At 34.5% G+C, this 17,373-nt stretch overlaps 1 protein-coding gene across 17 annotated transcripts in view; it reads left to right on the top strand.

Moving 5' to 3' along the window:
* The window catches only part of PCDH15 (protocadherin related 15), a 747,310-nt gene that overhangs the window by 563,012 nt on the left and 166,925 nt on the right, over positions 1-17,373 (top strand). For all 17 annotated transcript variants that reach the window (XM_036828599.1, XM_036828600.1, XM_036828598.1 and 14 more), the window contains 2 exons: positions 1,698-2,003; positions 4,848-5,072. In XM_036828599.1, the coding sequence (XP_036684494.1) occupies positions 1,698-2,003; positions 4,848-5,072 (531 nt within the window). The remainder of the gene's footprint in view (positions 1-1,697; positions 2,004-4,847; positions 5,073-17,373) is intronic.

The following is a 17,373-nucleotide window of genomic DNA, read 5'->3' as shown; positions in this document are numbered from 1 at the left end:
AAATTACATTTTTTGTTTGATTGGTTGGTTTTTTTTTGTAAGGGATGTGGCAATATTGTTGTTTGTTTTTTCCACTAAGATGACCAGCTTGACTAATATGTCAATAATCTGTAAGACAAATTCTAGGAAAAATGTAAAAGTAGAAGAAAATATGTCTATGGCAACTCTTCAACTCTTTTACAGTATTTTTGTCCTCTTCAGACATTCTTGCAATTACTCTTCTATCTTTTCTCAGGCTTAAAACTCCAGAGGTAATGCCCTCCCAGGGGCATTTTGTGTTTTGATGAATAAAAGGGACAAATCCTGCTGGAATGTCTCGCATTATGACAGTCAGAAAGAGCACAGTTATGGACATCTTGGGCTTTATCGTTTCAAACAAGGCACAAGTGTTCAGCACACCCACCCCACATGCTTCCCCAGTGTTTGTAAAGGTGGATATACATCTGCTCGTGTGCTGTTCAAAATACATCATATTGCATCCCAGGCTTTGTAGATATTAAGTGATTATTGTGTCCCTGGCTCATAATGCAACCAAGTGTCTTGTTTTCCTTCCTTTCCTTAGTGAAGTTTGGGGCATAATTATGTAACATTTTATAGATGCTAAGATTCATTCCAATTTCTTTGAGAAACAATAACATAGAACTGTTTAGCACAAAATGCACCATATTTGATAATGAAATGTCATAATTTATATTCCAATTAATTGAGTTTTAGATTATTTTAATTCTCATAACACTCTAACTCTCATAACACTCCATCAGAAGAATAGTCACTCAAAATTTACCCATTTTATTTGATGCAAACTGATTTAATATTACATAAAATTTTCAGTTACAATAGGTTTATTATAGCATCAACAATTCTGTTATCATTTGGAGATTGTATTCTAATATTAAAGAAGAGCCCTTTTCAGTTGCTTTACAGTTACTATACTTTCACTTCTATTTGGGTTTTGGAACATGTTTAGTTTTAAATCTCAGTTCCTTGCATTAATTTATTCTAACATTCATTAATTCCACAAATATTTATTAAGTAGTTTTATATGTAAGACATTATACTAAGAACTGGGGCACTGAGATATTTATTTCTTGTGTAATCCTAAGCAAGATAATTAAACTACATAAGCCACAGCTTTCTTATTTGTAGAATGGGACCAATGATATTTATTCATAAGAACATCAGACAGATTAAATGCAGTTATATATATATATGGTGCTTATACACATATATATATATATATACATATATATACACATATAGTGCTTGAATTTAAAAAGGTGTAAAATCTTAAGTTAGTTGTCAGCTATGTTTAATTAAAAACTAAGTGTGTTTTTTTAAATTTTAGAATTCAAAATCTATTAAAGAAATGATAATACAGGAAAAATTCAGTATTTTTGAATTGTGAATTTTCTGTCATAATATAATATTGTTATTTCTACTGATATCAAATTATGTTATGTTCATTTTGAATGAAGACTATCAGTTAAACTATAGTGTATTTCTTTTCATGTTCTAGACTTTTGTACTACATTGTCATTATCTTTTTAATTTTCTCCCTAGAGAAAAAAATATTTGGTTAGAAATATGCCATAAATCTTTAACTATCCCCTTCTGGCAGGGCAACATTACAAAATGTAATGTGAAAAAATCATAACAAAGAGTACTATGTGAATTCCTTTGTTTTTAATTTTATTTAGGCAACAGACCCTGATGCTGGAATAAATGGCCAAGTACACTACAGTTTGGGTAACTTCAATAATCTTTTTCGTATCACATCCAATGGGAGCATTTACACAGCAGTGAAGCTTAACAGAGAAGTGAGGGACTACTATGAACTTGTTGTTGTGGCAACTGATGGAGCGGTACACCCTCGTCATTCAACTCTAACACTGGCCATCAAGGTTTTGGATATTGATGATAATAGTCCTGTGTTCACCAATTCAACATATACTGTCATCGTTGAAGAGAATCTGCCAGCCGGGACCACTTTCCTTCAAATAGAGGTGTGTGGAAGAAGCAATTATTTCATGAATTCTGTATAAGATTTGACATTCTGTAAGGCTGCAGTAGGGCTGCCAGCCTTAGTAAATTAAAAAAAAAAAAAAAAAAAAAAGCACATACAGTCAAATTCAATTCCAGATAAACGAGTAAATTTGAATATAAGCATCTCTCAAATATTATATATTGTGCTTTATCTAACAACCCTATTTTAGAGATATACCAAAATTTAACAGGAGAAAAGTTGCCTTTGTGAGAAATTGATTAACACTTCTTAACAGATTTCTTTTTAATTTACAAAAGTAATGCTAAATATTTATTGCAACAATTGACAATACGAGACTATTCAAAAAAAAAAACTTAATAGTCTCTCACCTTGTACCTCCAAAGTTACTCAGTATTAAATTTTATGTGTATTCTGTTACATTTATGTTTGTGCTCACACAAATATCAAATAACTATTTACATATATATATAAATATACATGTATGCAGGTGTGTACATATATATATATTCATATGCATATATATATATGTATAGAATTGCCTCATATTTTACAGAAATAGGATATTGCTGTACCTATTATTTTGTAATATCTTCTTCACTTTCCGTACACAACTGGCATACTTCCAGAAGTCTGACTCTCCTTTTTATTAGTGTCTTCACAGCTAAGCCTCTTTTTTTCAGTCCTCAAATAAATTATTACCAGAAACTCTGGACATTCTGATTCAGTAGGTTAGATTGGCCTGGAGATCTGCATTTTAAGCACAACCTCTTTAATTCTGACATAGGTGGTCTATGAAGTGTATTTTGTAAGAAAAAAATGTAGTCCTTTCTCAACCTGCAATCTACAACTTGAATTTTGTTAGCATGCATTTCAAGAACTTGTGTTTCTTCCATAATTTAACTCAGTATGTGTTTACTTAGTCAGTAAACATTAATACATCTAAAAAAGGCAGACGCTGACCAAGGAGAGGGCCATTATTTCTCCATTTATTCTTCTATTCATCTATTCATTCACTCATTCCTTTATTCAACAAGCATATTTTCAGTGCTTACTGCATGCCAAGTCCTCTGCTAGACTCTGGGGATTCAAACATGAACAAGACATTTCCTGCCTTCATCAAATTTTCAGTCTGGTGTAGCAAACAGACAAGTCACTGGTAATTAATATAGAGGTCCTCAATGCAAGGAACCTGGGAGATCACAGGTGGAGCTCTTTAACCTAATCTTGAGAACAAAGAGAATGTTTCCTGGAGAAAGTTTATTTCTAAATTGTGAACTGAGGGGCAAATAAGAGTTATTCAAGGGGAAGAAAGAATATTCAAGGCATCGGAAGAACCTGCTCAAAATCCTGGAGGAGAGGAGAGAGTGAGGAGCTAAAGGGCTGGAAAATATATGTGTCCTTCTCACCATGTTAAGGAGATTGGAGTTGATCCAAAATGAAATGGAAAACAAGAAGAATTTTTAGGCAGGAAGGTGACATCATAAAATCTGTGCTTTAACAGTATCTTTCCCATTGTGATGTTGATAACTGTTTGGAGGGGGCCAAGACTGACATTCACAAAGATGTTTGCTTTACTGCATGCATTTTTTAACAAACCCTGACCTTCCCCACTCTATCCTTGCTGCATCCCATTTCCTCTACCAGAGTTGCCTTTGCCAGTCTCTACTACTGAATGAAAGAGTCATCTATAAGACTTCCCATTGAAACCTGTTTTTTCAGCTGTTTTTTGTTTGTTTTTTGTTTTGCTTTAATGATTGGGAAACATTATTTTTGGAAATGAGAATTTAAAAAAAATTTTTATTGGAGTATAGTTGATTTACAATGTTCTGTTAGATTTTGCTGTACAGCAAAGAGAATCAGTCATACATATACATATATCCACTCTTTTTTAGATTCTTTTCCCATATAGGTCATTACAGAGTATTGAATAGAGACCTGTGCTGTACAGTAGGTCCTTATTAGTTATCTATTTTATATATAGTAGTGTGTATATGTCAATCCCAATCTCCCAATCTATCCCTCCCCAACCTTTCCCCCCTGGTAACCATAAGTTTGTTTTCTACATCTGTGACTCTATTTCTGTTTTGTAAATAAGTTCATTTGTACCATTTTTTTAGATTCCACATATAAGTGATATCATATGATACTTGTCTTTCTCGCTCTGATTTACTTTATTCAGTATGACAGTCTCTAGGTCTATCCATGTATCCCTTTTATTTTGGTATTTCTGTCTTATTTCTTCTTTGAGACAGTAATCTGGAGGGTAGGTATCTTGTTTTTATTCATCTTGTGTATCTCTATAGCACCTTGTGCACACTCAATAAGTATTAGTTAAAAGAAGGGAGGTATAATAGAGTGTTCTCTAGAAATGTATTATAGGATCTTTGTGAGAAGACATATTTCCTTAGTTTTCATATAGCCCTTTAATAACCTGTTATGTTTGTGGAAAGCACACACTAATATTTATTTTTATTTAAGGTATTATTTTTCATGGTTATACAATCATCAGGAAATAATAAGCAATCATTTATGACAATATTTATTTCTTTACTGTGGTATGATCCTTTTAATTAGTGATTTCTTCAAATAAAATAGATACAGTAACGAGATCAACAATGACAAAACCTCATGGGTCTCTGTCTCTGACTTGGTCTCTGTCTTTCTCTCCCTCTCCCTCTATCTGGTAAATTACTTTAAAAAATGTTTCTCTCTGAAACATGCCTTTTGATCATCATTCATTTCATGCTATTCTAGGTACTGACACATGACTTCCATCAGTCTTGCATTTCTTTATTTTGGCAATGGCAGTGATATAACCATTCTTCTTCTTAATTTGTTACAGGCCAAAGATGTTGACCTCGGAGCAAATGTATCTTATCGGATAAGAAGTCCGGAAGTGAAGCACTTTTTTGCACTACATCCATTTACAGGAGAACTCTCCCTTTTAAGGAGTTTGGACTATGAGGCATTTCCAGACCAGGAAGCAACTATCACTTTTCTAGTGGAGGCCTTTGATATTTATGGAACAATGCCACCTGGTATTGCTACTGTCACAGTGATAGTAAAGGTAAGGAATATAGATGACTTCTGGTTGCCTACTTTGTATTCTCTACATGTAGTTTCTGTTTTGTTTTTCTTTTTTAAATCCACACTATAGTATAATATTTGGGGGGACAGGATTCGTAATTATATGTGGTACCAGAGCCAGAACATAAAATTTTGAATGTACAGTATTTACAAAGACTTGAGAAATAACTATATTATTCAACTTATAAAAAATAAGTTTGAAAGAACCACTAAATAAGAATTCAAACACTGTGTACTCCCTGGGTCCACCATTAGCTCTGTGACTTCAGTCAAGTCATAATTTCTCTAGACTACACTTTAGTCCAAATTCCACAGCACCGGGGATAATAACTTCATCCAAATCCTTCAACTTAAAAAAATAAAAATTAAAAAAAAACATAAGAGTATTCTGAAAGTTTAAGAGTTCTAAGCCCCCAAGAACTAGTTAGTTTAGTTTAGTTTGGAACCCAAGATTCTGGAATGAAACAAGCTTTGGAATTAGATGGAATTGGGGTTAATTTCTTGCTCAACCATTTTCAAGTTCTATGACCTTGGGGACTCTCTCAACCTCTCTAGATTTGCCTTCTAGGTTAATAAAACACCCTGCACCAATTGATTGCCTAGAAAACCATGTCATCTTCCACCTTTAGGGTTTCTTGTGATTGTTAAGGTGTGTATTTAAAAGAAGACATGAGGAAAGATTCATCAGTTCTCACATGTTAGTGTATATAAAGGTCATCTGAGCTGCATACCAAACTTTCAGATCCCTCTGCTCCTTCCCAAAGGGGCACCTTTGCCACAGGAGCATCTGAGACATCAGTATATTAGAAAAGTAAACAGATGATTCTTACACAGGTTGTGTGAGTATCAGATGTTGAAAAATATACTTCAGTTACAAATACACACATACAAATGATCCTCGAGCTGCTTTATTAAAGGTGTTTAGTACTAAAAAATGACTTCAGATGACCTTTATTTCTTTGGTGACATAAAATAAAAGTGCTTTCATAAACATGTTTTGTATGATTTTTGGTCAGGGGAAGAAAGTACAAATTTGAAACTACCCTCTTCACATGTTTTCTCTGATACCCGACTGGAGTTTGAATGGTTAAAAAGACAGAGCTAGTCAGAAAGAAACAGATTCACACAGAGTGAGAGCAAAAGAGTGAGAGAGGAGAGAAGGAAAAGGAAAAAGGGAGAGTGACAAGGATACAGAAGATCTATATGATAAATGAAGACTTTACAAGAAAGCTTATAGAAAGTTTCAGTAAGTCCATGAATGAAATACGTGAATAATTGGGTAAGCAATTTAAGTTCACTTTAATATAGATATTTTAATTCATATTATATTCACAAATGTATATGTTCTACAAAAAATATATGATTTATGATTATGACTCAGATTTTGCCCGGTAACCATTGAGACCAAGCTTCCATGTTAAAAAAATAAAATCTATGAAATTAGGCAGAAGAAAACATGGAAGTATGTGTAAATTTTGAATTAATGTTTAGTTATAGATGGTAGAACTGCAATACAAATTTGGCAACCACACATTGGTCTGCTATACAGCAGGACTATTTGTACTTCTTGCAGTCCCCTTACATCACTAGAAACGTATCCTAACTGAATGGGATCAAGTTATTTGACTCACTAGTTCTGTTAGGTTGTCTGATCCTGGAGATCATTCAGAAAACCATAGGAACCTATGTTCATTTAAAGTTTGCTGCTTGCGATGCCTAGAATTACAATCTGTAATGTGTTTGAGGTAAATTGTTTAGCAGAATTCACCTATGATAAATTACTCAGGATTTTATACCATCTGGTTCTAGTTGACAACCTAAAGCATGTGGAAAGTTCTGGGAATGACTTCAATTCTTGAAAGCAGCTTTCCGTAGAGGGCTGTATGTACACAGGTTATAAGGCACAGAAGGTCATCGGCAGCTTTTGTGCAATGTTCATTCTTAAAGGGCACTGCCAGGTATAAATGATGGTACAAGAAATCATCACTTTTGTTGCATTTTTGTTTGATTGTTTAACTGATAAATAAGTAAGGTATGCAATTGGTTTTCTTAGACAATACAATATTGATATGAAAACATAGAAGATTGTTAAAGATTTCACCAATATATGATTAACATAACTATATTTCTCATATAGGTAAATGCTCTAATGCTCTTGACTGTAAGATCTTTGAGTGTGGATTTTCTTGTGTGTTTTGCTGTTGTTAAGATAATCCTGCAGTCAGGGTGGGATGTGGGGATTATTCCATTGCCTTTACTTTACACTTGAATTAGGTTTATCTGCTGGTACACACATGATGTCACTTCTTCCCTGGAGTCCTGCTGTCTTCTCTAAACTATTGGGTTGGCCAAAAAGTTCCTTCAGTTTTTAAGGAAAAATAAAAGACACATTTTTCATTTTCACCAAGAACTTTATTGAACAATGTGTTCACCATTTTGCTCCACTACCTTCTGCCATTTTTCAGACAATTCCGTAATTCCATCTTCGCAAAACATTTTATCTTTTTGAGCAAAGAACTGTTCCAGGTGCCTTTTACAGTCTTCCAGGGAATTGAAATTTTTTCCATTAAGAGAATTTTGTAAATACCAAAATAAATGGAAATCTGAAGGTGCAACGTCTGGTGAGTAGGACGGATGAATCAGAACTTCCCAGCCAAGCTGTAACAGTTTTTGCCTTGTCATCAAAGAAACATGTGGTCTTGCATTACCTGATGGTAACAAGTGTTGCTTTCAGTTGGTCTCACTGGGAGCAGCACTTGTTGGAATTAATTGTTTGGTTTTCCAGAAGGAGCTCATAATAGAGGACTCCCTTCCAATCCCACCATATACACAACCTCACCTTCTTTGGATGAAAATGAGCCTTTGGTGTGGTTGGTGGTGGTTCATGTCGCTTGCCCCATTATCTCTTCTGTTCCACATTATTGTACAGTAACCACTTTTCATTGCCCGTCACAATTTGTTTTAAAAACAGAACATTTTTCTTACGTTTAAGAAGAGAATCCCATGAGGAAATATGGTCAAGAAGGTTTTTTCTCTTAACTTACGTGGAACCCAAACATCAAAGTGATCAACATAACCAAGCTGGTGTAAATGATTTTCCAACACTTGATTTGAATATTTTGAGTATGTCGGCTGCCCTCCTGCGTGGTATAACGTTGATTGTTCTCAATTAATATCTCAATTTGATTGCTATCCACTTCAACTGGTCTACGCGACCATGGAGCATCATCCAGCGAGAAATCTCCAGCACGAAACTTCGCAAACCACTTTTGACACGTTCGATCAGTCACAGAACCTTCTCCATACACTGCACAAACCTTTTTTTTTTTTTTGCGTTTCAGGTGCATTTTTACCTTTCTTGAAATAATAAGGCATAACATGCCGAAAATGTTGCTTTTTTCTTCCATCTTCAATATTACAATGGCTACACAAAAATTCACCAGTTTTGATTTCTTTTTTTAAATGCACGCTGATATGGCAGCTGTCACAATACATTCTAACAAAATTTTTTCGAATGAAGTTAGCTACTAGAGCCACCGTATGGAAAAAACTGAACGAACTTTTTGGCCAACCCCAATACGTTGGAAAGGGGAACACGAGTCCTTTCCATTCTCAGATGCCCTAAAGCTATCTGGAGTGTTTTATTAGGGTCTGGATTCCTTCCTTCTCTGGGGTCCAAAATGATTCTGTATCTACTCCTTCCATTTTGTGTTTCTCTATCCTAAGAATTTTATCTGTTTCAGGGAGTTATAAATGTATCATTTCAGGGACTTAAAATTTTATTCAGCATTAAGTTCTCTTAGGGAATAGCAATGTGAACTATCAAAATCTTTTCTTGGGTAAGCTGCTTTTCTATTTGTGTCTCTCTTTCCTGAGACAATGATTTTCAGTGCTCTAGTAGTCTAGGGAAGGATCAAGGGACAATACAAAATCATCGAGGGCCTGAGGGGCTTCAATGCATATTTAGAAATATTATTTTGCCACACTGTTATGATATGACATTTAGAAATTTAGAAATCTGCTTACAAAAATTTTAGGAACATGATAATATTGGTGGTTATGAAGATGCCATGATAGGTAAAGACATGAAAAAGACTAAAAGATGAGACTGATCTAAATGAACTAAATGAGCAAAATGGCTTCTGGACCATCTACCTGGTTTTGCCTACCCATATGCTTTGATGGTGTTGAACACTAAAAACATTTTAAATAGAAAAAATGGTCCATCTATTGGCTGTTCTGGACAATAAGGGAAGAAAAGTTTTGCTACTAAGGACCTTCACCCTGTAATTCCCAGATTCAAAGATGGATGCTCAAGTGGTATGTAGCCTTCTCTCTCAGGACAGATGTGGTTGATAATGGAGAGTTATAATCCCTCATAGACTCTAGCTTGGCTGCTCTAATTTCAGTTTAGGCTTATTTGCTTGGATTTTTTTTTTTTTTTTTTTTTTTTTTTTTTATGGAAGAAGTCATTGGTGTCGAACTGAGTCCCAAACTATCATCTGAACAAGCAAGATGTGCACTAAATAAGCCTCATTCTCTATCTGGGACTTAAGTCTCTTAAAATGCCTTCCACATTCCCTAACCACCCCTTTATTTTAATACAGGGGATTCACTCAAGAATTCTACATCAGCTTGTGTGAAATGTTGCTCATTGATGGGCTACTTCTTTATTTAGAAATAAAAGAGTGTTGATCTAATTTTTATTGTCTCAGTTGCTCTATCTTATTTAGAGAAGTCAAACCATTTCATCGGTCAAGGGTTCCTGACCTATACAAAGTTATTTCTGGATTATTGTACATTTAAAACAAAACTTAATATTTAATTCTAGACATTTTTCAGTGCCACTTTGTTTTCTTTTTCAAGGTTATTTAAGCCTAATAAAATTTGCTGAACATTTCTCCAAATGCAGGCTGACACTTGCTTTCCTTTCTCCTGATCACTCAGGATAAGATTATCACAAAGAGAATTTTAAAACTGTATTGTATACTATTGGGGCCCATAAAAATATCATATTTGTTTGTTTTGAAGAGAAGAGTGGAATACAATTCTCATTTCTCTACAAATGTAAATCTTTCCTAAGCTTGCAAATTTTCTGCTGTTGGTCTGTTTACTTGCAGTACTGACAGACAAGCTGTTTTACTGACAACATAATTGCATGGGATTTGCCAAGAGATATTTATACCCAAAACAGTCAGTCACCAAGGGGAAAGCATCTTGAAGATCTCTCTTTGAAAATGAGCAGAAACATAATTTATTTTGTAAAGAAGGAAAAAAAGAAAGAAAGATCAAGTGCTTCATATCTAGTCCATCAAACTTATTTAAAATTGAAGTGATAATGGGGAAATTGAAGTATTTGAAATAATTGAAGTAATATTTATTTCAAAGGAAAAATATTTTCACAGTAGAAGGAAAATGGAATTTTATCACAGACACCTGCAAAGAGCTTTCTTAGTGTCAAATTTCAAGGATCCAAAACAAAACTAATCATGATCGTACAAATAATATGTATTTTTGTTGCAAAGGTTTTGCAGAACATTGATAAGACAAGGCCTTTTTCATTGTGTGTTTATTGAATATCTATAAGAATTGAATCTGTGATGATAGTAAGTTACATGATATGGGTAAATCTCTGGAAAATATAGATAAAATTCTAAATAGTTTTACACATAAAATCCAGAGAAAAATCTGCCCTTACAAACTGAGTTATAATAATATAATATAGAAAATACACGGAAAGAGAAGATCTGTTTTCTATAGTAAGCCAAAAGCTGAATACAAGCCAGAAAGGTTGAAATATTTAAATGTGTATATAATTCTGGGTAGCATTAAAAGGAATGTAAAGAACTTGTCCAAGATAAACAGATGACTTAAGTCATTTGTTGATTGTAATTTTAGATAGAATGGCTGCATGAGAGTAGGAGAGAGAGTGAGGGAGATGCTTCTCTGAAGGAAGGAGACTGAATTCACCCCTGGTTGTGTTTACCTGTAAAAGAGGGTGCAGGTATGGGAGTAGGCTGAGATAGATGGAGGGACCAGAAATGAAAGACCATCTAGAAGGGCTGAGGTTATTAGGAAATACAGTGAGTCTTGGAAGATAGAGCTAGCATTTTCATCTTTCAGAGTGGTTTCTTCTTCTGGGAAGGAAAGGAATGTTCCTACCCCCAAAGTGTATAGGAAAGAATATAGACAGAAACTCAATGCCCAGTACCAAGCTGGCATTTGCCAAACTATGGACACCTGACAGGCAGTGATTTGCCGCTGATGTTCTGTGGTGACAGTATTAGTAGAGTCCTTGTTTTGATTTGGTCAAAGGAGCTGTGGTTTGAGAGACAAGGAGGTAATCCAGGATTCGAACAAATCAGAAACTCTGGACGTTTCAATATTTATAGCATCTTTCCTTCCCTTGCTCTGGAGGGAGGAGACTGAGTAAAAGATATCTTCAATGGACCAACTAGTGGGAGTATGGTCTAATAGATTGATCATTATTTTTTTTTATTAAAGTATAGTTGATTTACAATATTGTTAGTTTTAGGTGTACAGCAAAGTGAGTCAATTATACATACATATACTTTTTTCTGACTCTTTTCCATTTTAGATTATTATAAGATACTGAATATAGTTCCCTATGCCACACAGTAAATCCTTGCTGTTTATCTATTTTATATATAGTGGTGTGTATCTGTTAATCCCATACTTCTAATTTAACCCTCCTCCCTCCTCCCGATTGATCATTATTTTTTATGACTTGCTGCTTTTCACCTTGAGGTTGGTTCACCTGGAGAAAATACCCATTTAGGAGTATGGCCTTCAAATATTACCCTCTGTTCTATTCTGTGCTATCAGATTCTTAAGAGTATATTCTCTCTAATATATTCACCTCCATGTTTAAAGAATATGAATACATCAAGGAGGGCGTGTCATAGGGCTGATTCAGATGGTTTCTTAAAGTATCTGCCTATTCTGCTATTTCTACAGCTTTACAACGAAGATGTAACATATTTTCACTAAAGAACCAAACCAGAGGAAACAAATAAAAATGTACAAGCCCAGAGATAACATAATATCTCAAACAGGAATAATTTATATTGCTATGGCTCCCCATATATCACCCACTGATTTCTGGGAGTCCCAGGAAAATGCTTTACTTATAGAGTATACACAATTAAGTAATTTTACCCTTCAGTGATTATCACATTCTTCCCTGCCTGCCAAGGCAAATGAGACCAGGCTTGCCTTACCACAGCTCTCCCAGTGGGGACAATAGATGCTGATAAGCCTTGTTGATACTAGTTACTGCTAAGCATTGGTACCATTTTCCAATCCCATCATGACTATAGCTGCAATCTCTACCCCAGTGAATTGGCTGCCTCATACTGGGGGGCACTCTTGATATGTTGGTGTCCTCAGTATGTACTCTGAGAACTTGACTTCACCAAAGTCATACAGTATTCCAAACAGTAATAATTTGTGCCTTCAATATATTATTATCATCAGGGTCTCTCATGATATACTTCATAGAGCACTAGCTCCTCAAGATGGTACTGGGTGTCTCATACACAAAGAATTACATAGACAAGTGGATTTGGGAAACCCTGGTATATATAAATATAAACAGATTTCTATGCTGTAGGCCTTTATATAGGAGCCTTAAATATGCTAGTGTGTGTTGTGAATCTCAAAAAAATAAAATGTGATTTCCCACAATTGATCATGGAATTTCTTTTTTATTTGTAAAGCTTTTGATAGGACTAATTTTCCAAAGAATGCACTTTGGAAAAAACTTTATTCGGTTTTAGTGAAAATAACTATTTGTAGGGTTAAATATTGAATAAGTTGTTTAAAATGTACAAATACGACTGCTGGAAGTCTCTTTTTACCAAAAAAAAAAACTTCATAAATAATTATAAAAATTATCTTCAGGGAAATAGATTAGAATTATGCAGTGTTTAGAAGCTTGCAATGTTGCCAAGATAAAATTGTAGTAACTAGTTAGAAGAATTCTTAAAAATGTAAAATATTTTTGGAAAGAGGTATTTAAAATTTTATGTGTGGAATTTTAATGAAAATCCTACTCAAGTCATTTTATATATAATCTTCTGATGATGATGACCTTGCCAGTTCCTTTTCTCCTCACCTCCAAGTAGCAGAATGATGCCTTTAGGATCGACATACCAGAATTAAATCTTAGCTCTACCCTTTATTAGCTGGATAATCATGAGCAACTTAATTTCTCTAAGCTTCAGTTTCCTTATTCTAAAAATAGGAACAATAATAATAATAGCTAACATCTATTTTAGGCAAATTAATTGAGATGATAAATTTAACACAACTAGCATAATGTCTGATATAAAGTAAAAATAAACCATGTACATACACACATACATACATATAATTATGATGCACTTTTGAGAAAGTCTGAAATAGGGTGATGTTATTTGAATTGATGCTCAAATATTCAAGCTTAGAATGTGCACATATTCTCCCAATTGACCACAGTGTCATGGCTTAGGAAAAAAATCCAAAAACCTATCAACTGCCTTCCCCCTATATTACCATTCCAATTCAGAGAAACTAGATGGGAATGGAATTTTGTATTAAATTAGTGGGTTTGTCAACATTACACAGTGCTAACCTCTTCTAATTTAACCATCAATCTTGAAGGACTGTTTTACCTGCCAGAGTGCATGAGTGATGAGGCAGTTGCTCAGGTAACAGAGATGCATCCCATGTGAAATTTAGTTAAACTCCTTACTGTATATTCCCATCACATCCTTATACTTCCTCTTTCATAACGTCCATCACACTTGCTAATATTTATTTATTTTTTGCTTTCCACACTAAACTGTAAGCTCAGTACCAGCAGGCACTGTATCTTTCTTGGTGGTAACCATATCCCCAGCACCTAAAGTACTACCTAATGCACAGTGGGAGCTCCATCAATATTTGTGACACTGAGAGCTATAGTGTACATTTTGCTACTTGTGGCAAAGTGTAACATTGATTACCTTACATTAGGGATAATACTATCCCCCAAGAATCCAGAAAAGCTTCAAACTCAGAAAGAAAATCAAACCAAAACAAAAAACAAATTTAGGCAGCTAAGAAAGAATCTTCCCAGTACAGGTTTTGATCCAAAAAAAAAAAAGAACGTTGAGGTAAGTTTGTGACTTGTGTTTAAGAGAGCCCCATGCAAAACAGAAAAGGAAAGATTATTTTGGTTGGTTGGAGATAGGGCCTTTATGACCCTATGTGGCAGAATCACAAGAGAAGGTAGAGAAGTCAGAAAAGACAGAAAGGCAAGTAAAGAAACCAAGAGGGAAGAAACAGCAGAAGGTAGATAATATAAAAAAGAACAACTGCAACAGCAAATAGAGGATGTCTGGTAGTGCAAAACAGAACTGGTAACAGGCAGAGGAAAAAAATCAACTGTGTCGTCTGCCAAGGAAGAGGAGGCATCAGCTCCACAAGCCTTAAGGGATTTCAGAGGGCAGGGCAGCCAGCGGTTCTATGTGGCTAGTGATAACGCTGGACGGTACTGTAGGAGCCATTCCACCCACTGGCGCACACCATCTGGTCTCCTCACAGAGCATGCACGAGAGCTTAAGATGAGGGCTGACATTCTCTATATTTTCATCATTTAAAGAAAGATGATCGGAATATAACGAGTTAGTACTCTTCTGTCAGGAAAAACGCCTCTTATCCAGAACAGCTTTTAACCTATGATTCCAGAAATTAAAAATTCTGTCATCTATTTCTCATCGCTTTCAATAGAGAACGTGCCGTTAATTTGTAAATTCACCAGCAAGTTCCTATCTTCCTGGTATGCTCATTAGAAAGGGTTCCTTAAATCTACTCTGTGGTCTGTCAAAGCAGAAATGGTTTCTGTGATTATTTTAGACTTGAGTTTAGAAAATAAATAAATGAAACTCATATTTTCTTCCTCTTAGATAACTATCTTCAGGTGCAGTTTTCATTGCTTGATACATGGAAACTAATTATGCTTACTTGTACAACAATCTTTTTTTCTAAGAAGATCAAGGCTTAGTTCCAGTTGAGAACCATGGTAATATTCAGAATACTCTTTAGAAACATGAAAAGTAATTTTTGTTCAGACCAACAAAAAGTATAGCCACAGAAAGGAAACTTAATGATAAAATTGTTAACAAGAGAATAGAAAATGAAATTTTCTTTCTGTCAATACTGCCCTCTAGTGGAAAAATTGGCAACAGACTAGGGCTTGCGTTTGGAGAGTGGAGTTTATCCTTAATTTGCTGCATAGTAGAGCATTTGTACAGAAGCAGATTTATGTACATTTTTCTTCAGACATCCCTGGAGCATAAATATAATGAAGTATTGATTATGCTCTTTGGCATTGCATTTCAGTAAATTCTCTAATCTGAAATAATGCATCATGCAAGAACTGTGTGCAACTGGCTACACAGCTTAGCCACAGTGAAAGATTGTAACCTCAAACTATGTACAATGTACCAGAAAAAGAAACACAGCTACAATAACTGTACTGATTTATTCTTTATGTTGTCAGTGGCAAGCAGACCAAAGGGGGATACCAGTCTTTTAATGGTGTTCAATTATTCACCACTTTAGGTTTCTGTATAATCCGTTTGTGAGGCCATATTATAAAAATGTCCACTGTGCGTTCAATTAGAAGGTGATCGGTGACTACTTTCCCGGCCAAAAAATAAAAAGGCTACTGTACTCAACACTGTCAGCGGCTGTATTGACATAACAGGGAAATCACATATTATTTTTTTCCCTGAAGAATTAAGATTACGTTAAGATTTTTAATGTCCCCTGGGGGGGAGCGGGAGAAGAAAATTCATAGGAATATATTGAGTTTATGTGATTTGGGAAACTCATGTAGAGAAAGTCACGAGGTTGGGCTCCTTTTCTAACCTTCAGAAGTTACAATTTAGGAGTGCAAGAGGAGTTCTACACCTTTGGTTACAAGACTCACTTGTTAAAATAATTGGCACTCTTGAAAGCAGGAAGAAGTGTGCATGCAAATGTTTTATATATTTACCCCCTGCCTGGAACCTCAAGATCAATACCCTCCACTCTCCTCATTATAGAGAACCAGTGCTTCCTAGGTTTATTTACTTGTTCAGATTCTAAAGCTCATCATATATAAAGGAAGTCTTTTTCATGTAGAGGCTGTGAATACTACATGTCAAAACAGAGAAAATGATGTTTTTTATTTTTCAGTTTTGCTTACAGCTCAAGATCTCCAGATTTTACTAGAATCTACAGGGTTTTTCAGATTCACGACTCAGAAGTCAGCTCTATTGTGAACATAAAAGCAAGCTTGATTTGATTGTAATAGTTAATTATCCTGACCTCTTTGCAAAAAGAGGTGTTTATAATCAGTTAATTTGTGTGTTTCCAATTTACATTGTACAAAAAAATTGTTGTATCAGAGCAAGTATCAAAGACTGTGTAGAATAATTTTCTTCTTTTGTTTTTAACATCAAGTGAGAAAAAGATGACCGGGAGAATAAGATAACTAACAAATTTAGTTTGGGGCTCAAATATGTTTCACCAAAAGTACCCAAAAAAATGCAGGGTGCAATGATTATTTTTAAAAAAAGTAAATTTAAGAAAGATAAATCAGCCAGGTTAATAAACATTATTTTCGAGAAAAAAAATGATTTGAAATTCTCCATCAAAGATAAAATGTTTGAGAAAAAAATGGTCTTGCTCTCAGGAGACCAGACTAATTAGTGGTTTTGCCAAATAAGTAGATTAATTTAGGCGATGTTGCTAAGCTATCTGCAGAATCAGTAACTTTACCTGTCAAATGGCAGTTAAGTGACAAATTCAGGAACATCTTTTCTTGAGCCACCACAGTGTCCCCAGAGCCTAGCATTGGGTCATAAAAATGGGAGGAACCTGATAAATATCATTTAATGAATAAACATAATAGCAATGCATTTATATCATTGAATTGTAAAAATTTAAAGGATGCATATAAATCACTTTGAAAAATCTTTAAATAAATTAAAATTGTTTTCTGACAGAACATCTAATCCTATGTGTCATTATTGTAGTGTGGTACAGGGAAAACATCCTTTAATCATTTTATGTTTGTAAAAATGTAAGATGGCATCAAAGGATATTTCACAATTTGCATTTGAAATGTTCTAATCATACTATTATGCTAAGTATATATATAAAGAATTTGCAATTGCAACAGAAACACTAAAGAGCTTTCTTTAAAAGCAACAACAACAAAACAAACAAACAAAAATACTGTCTTCTAC

Source organism: Balaenoptera musculus, chromosome 16 (genome assembly GCF_009873245.2).
Source record: "Balaenoptera musculus isolate JJ_BM4_2016_0621 chromosome 16, mBalMus1.pri.v3, whole genome shotgun sequence".
Classification (NCBI taxonomy): domain Eukaryota; kingdom Metazoa; phylum Chordata; class Mammalia; order Artiodactyla; family Balaenopteridae; genus Balaenoptera; species Balaenoptera musculus.
The sequence above is the reverse complement of the archived record's forward strand: the minus strand, read 5'-3'. Positions and strand labels throughout refer to the sequence as shown.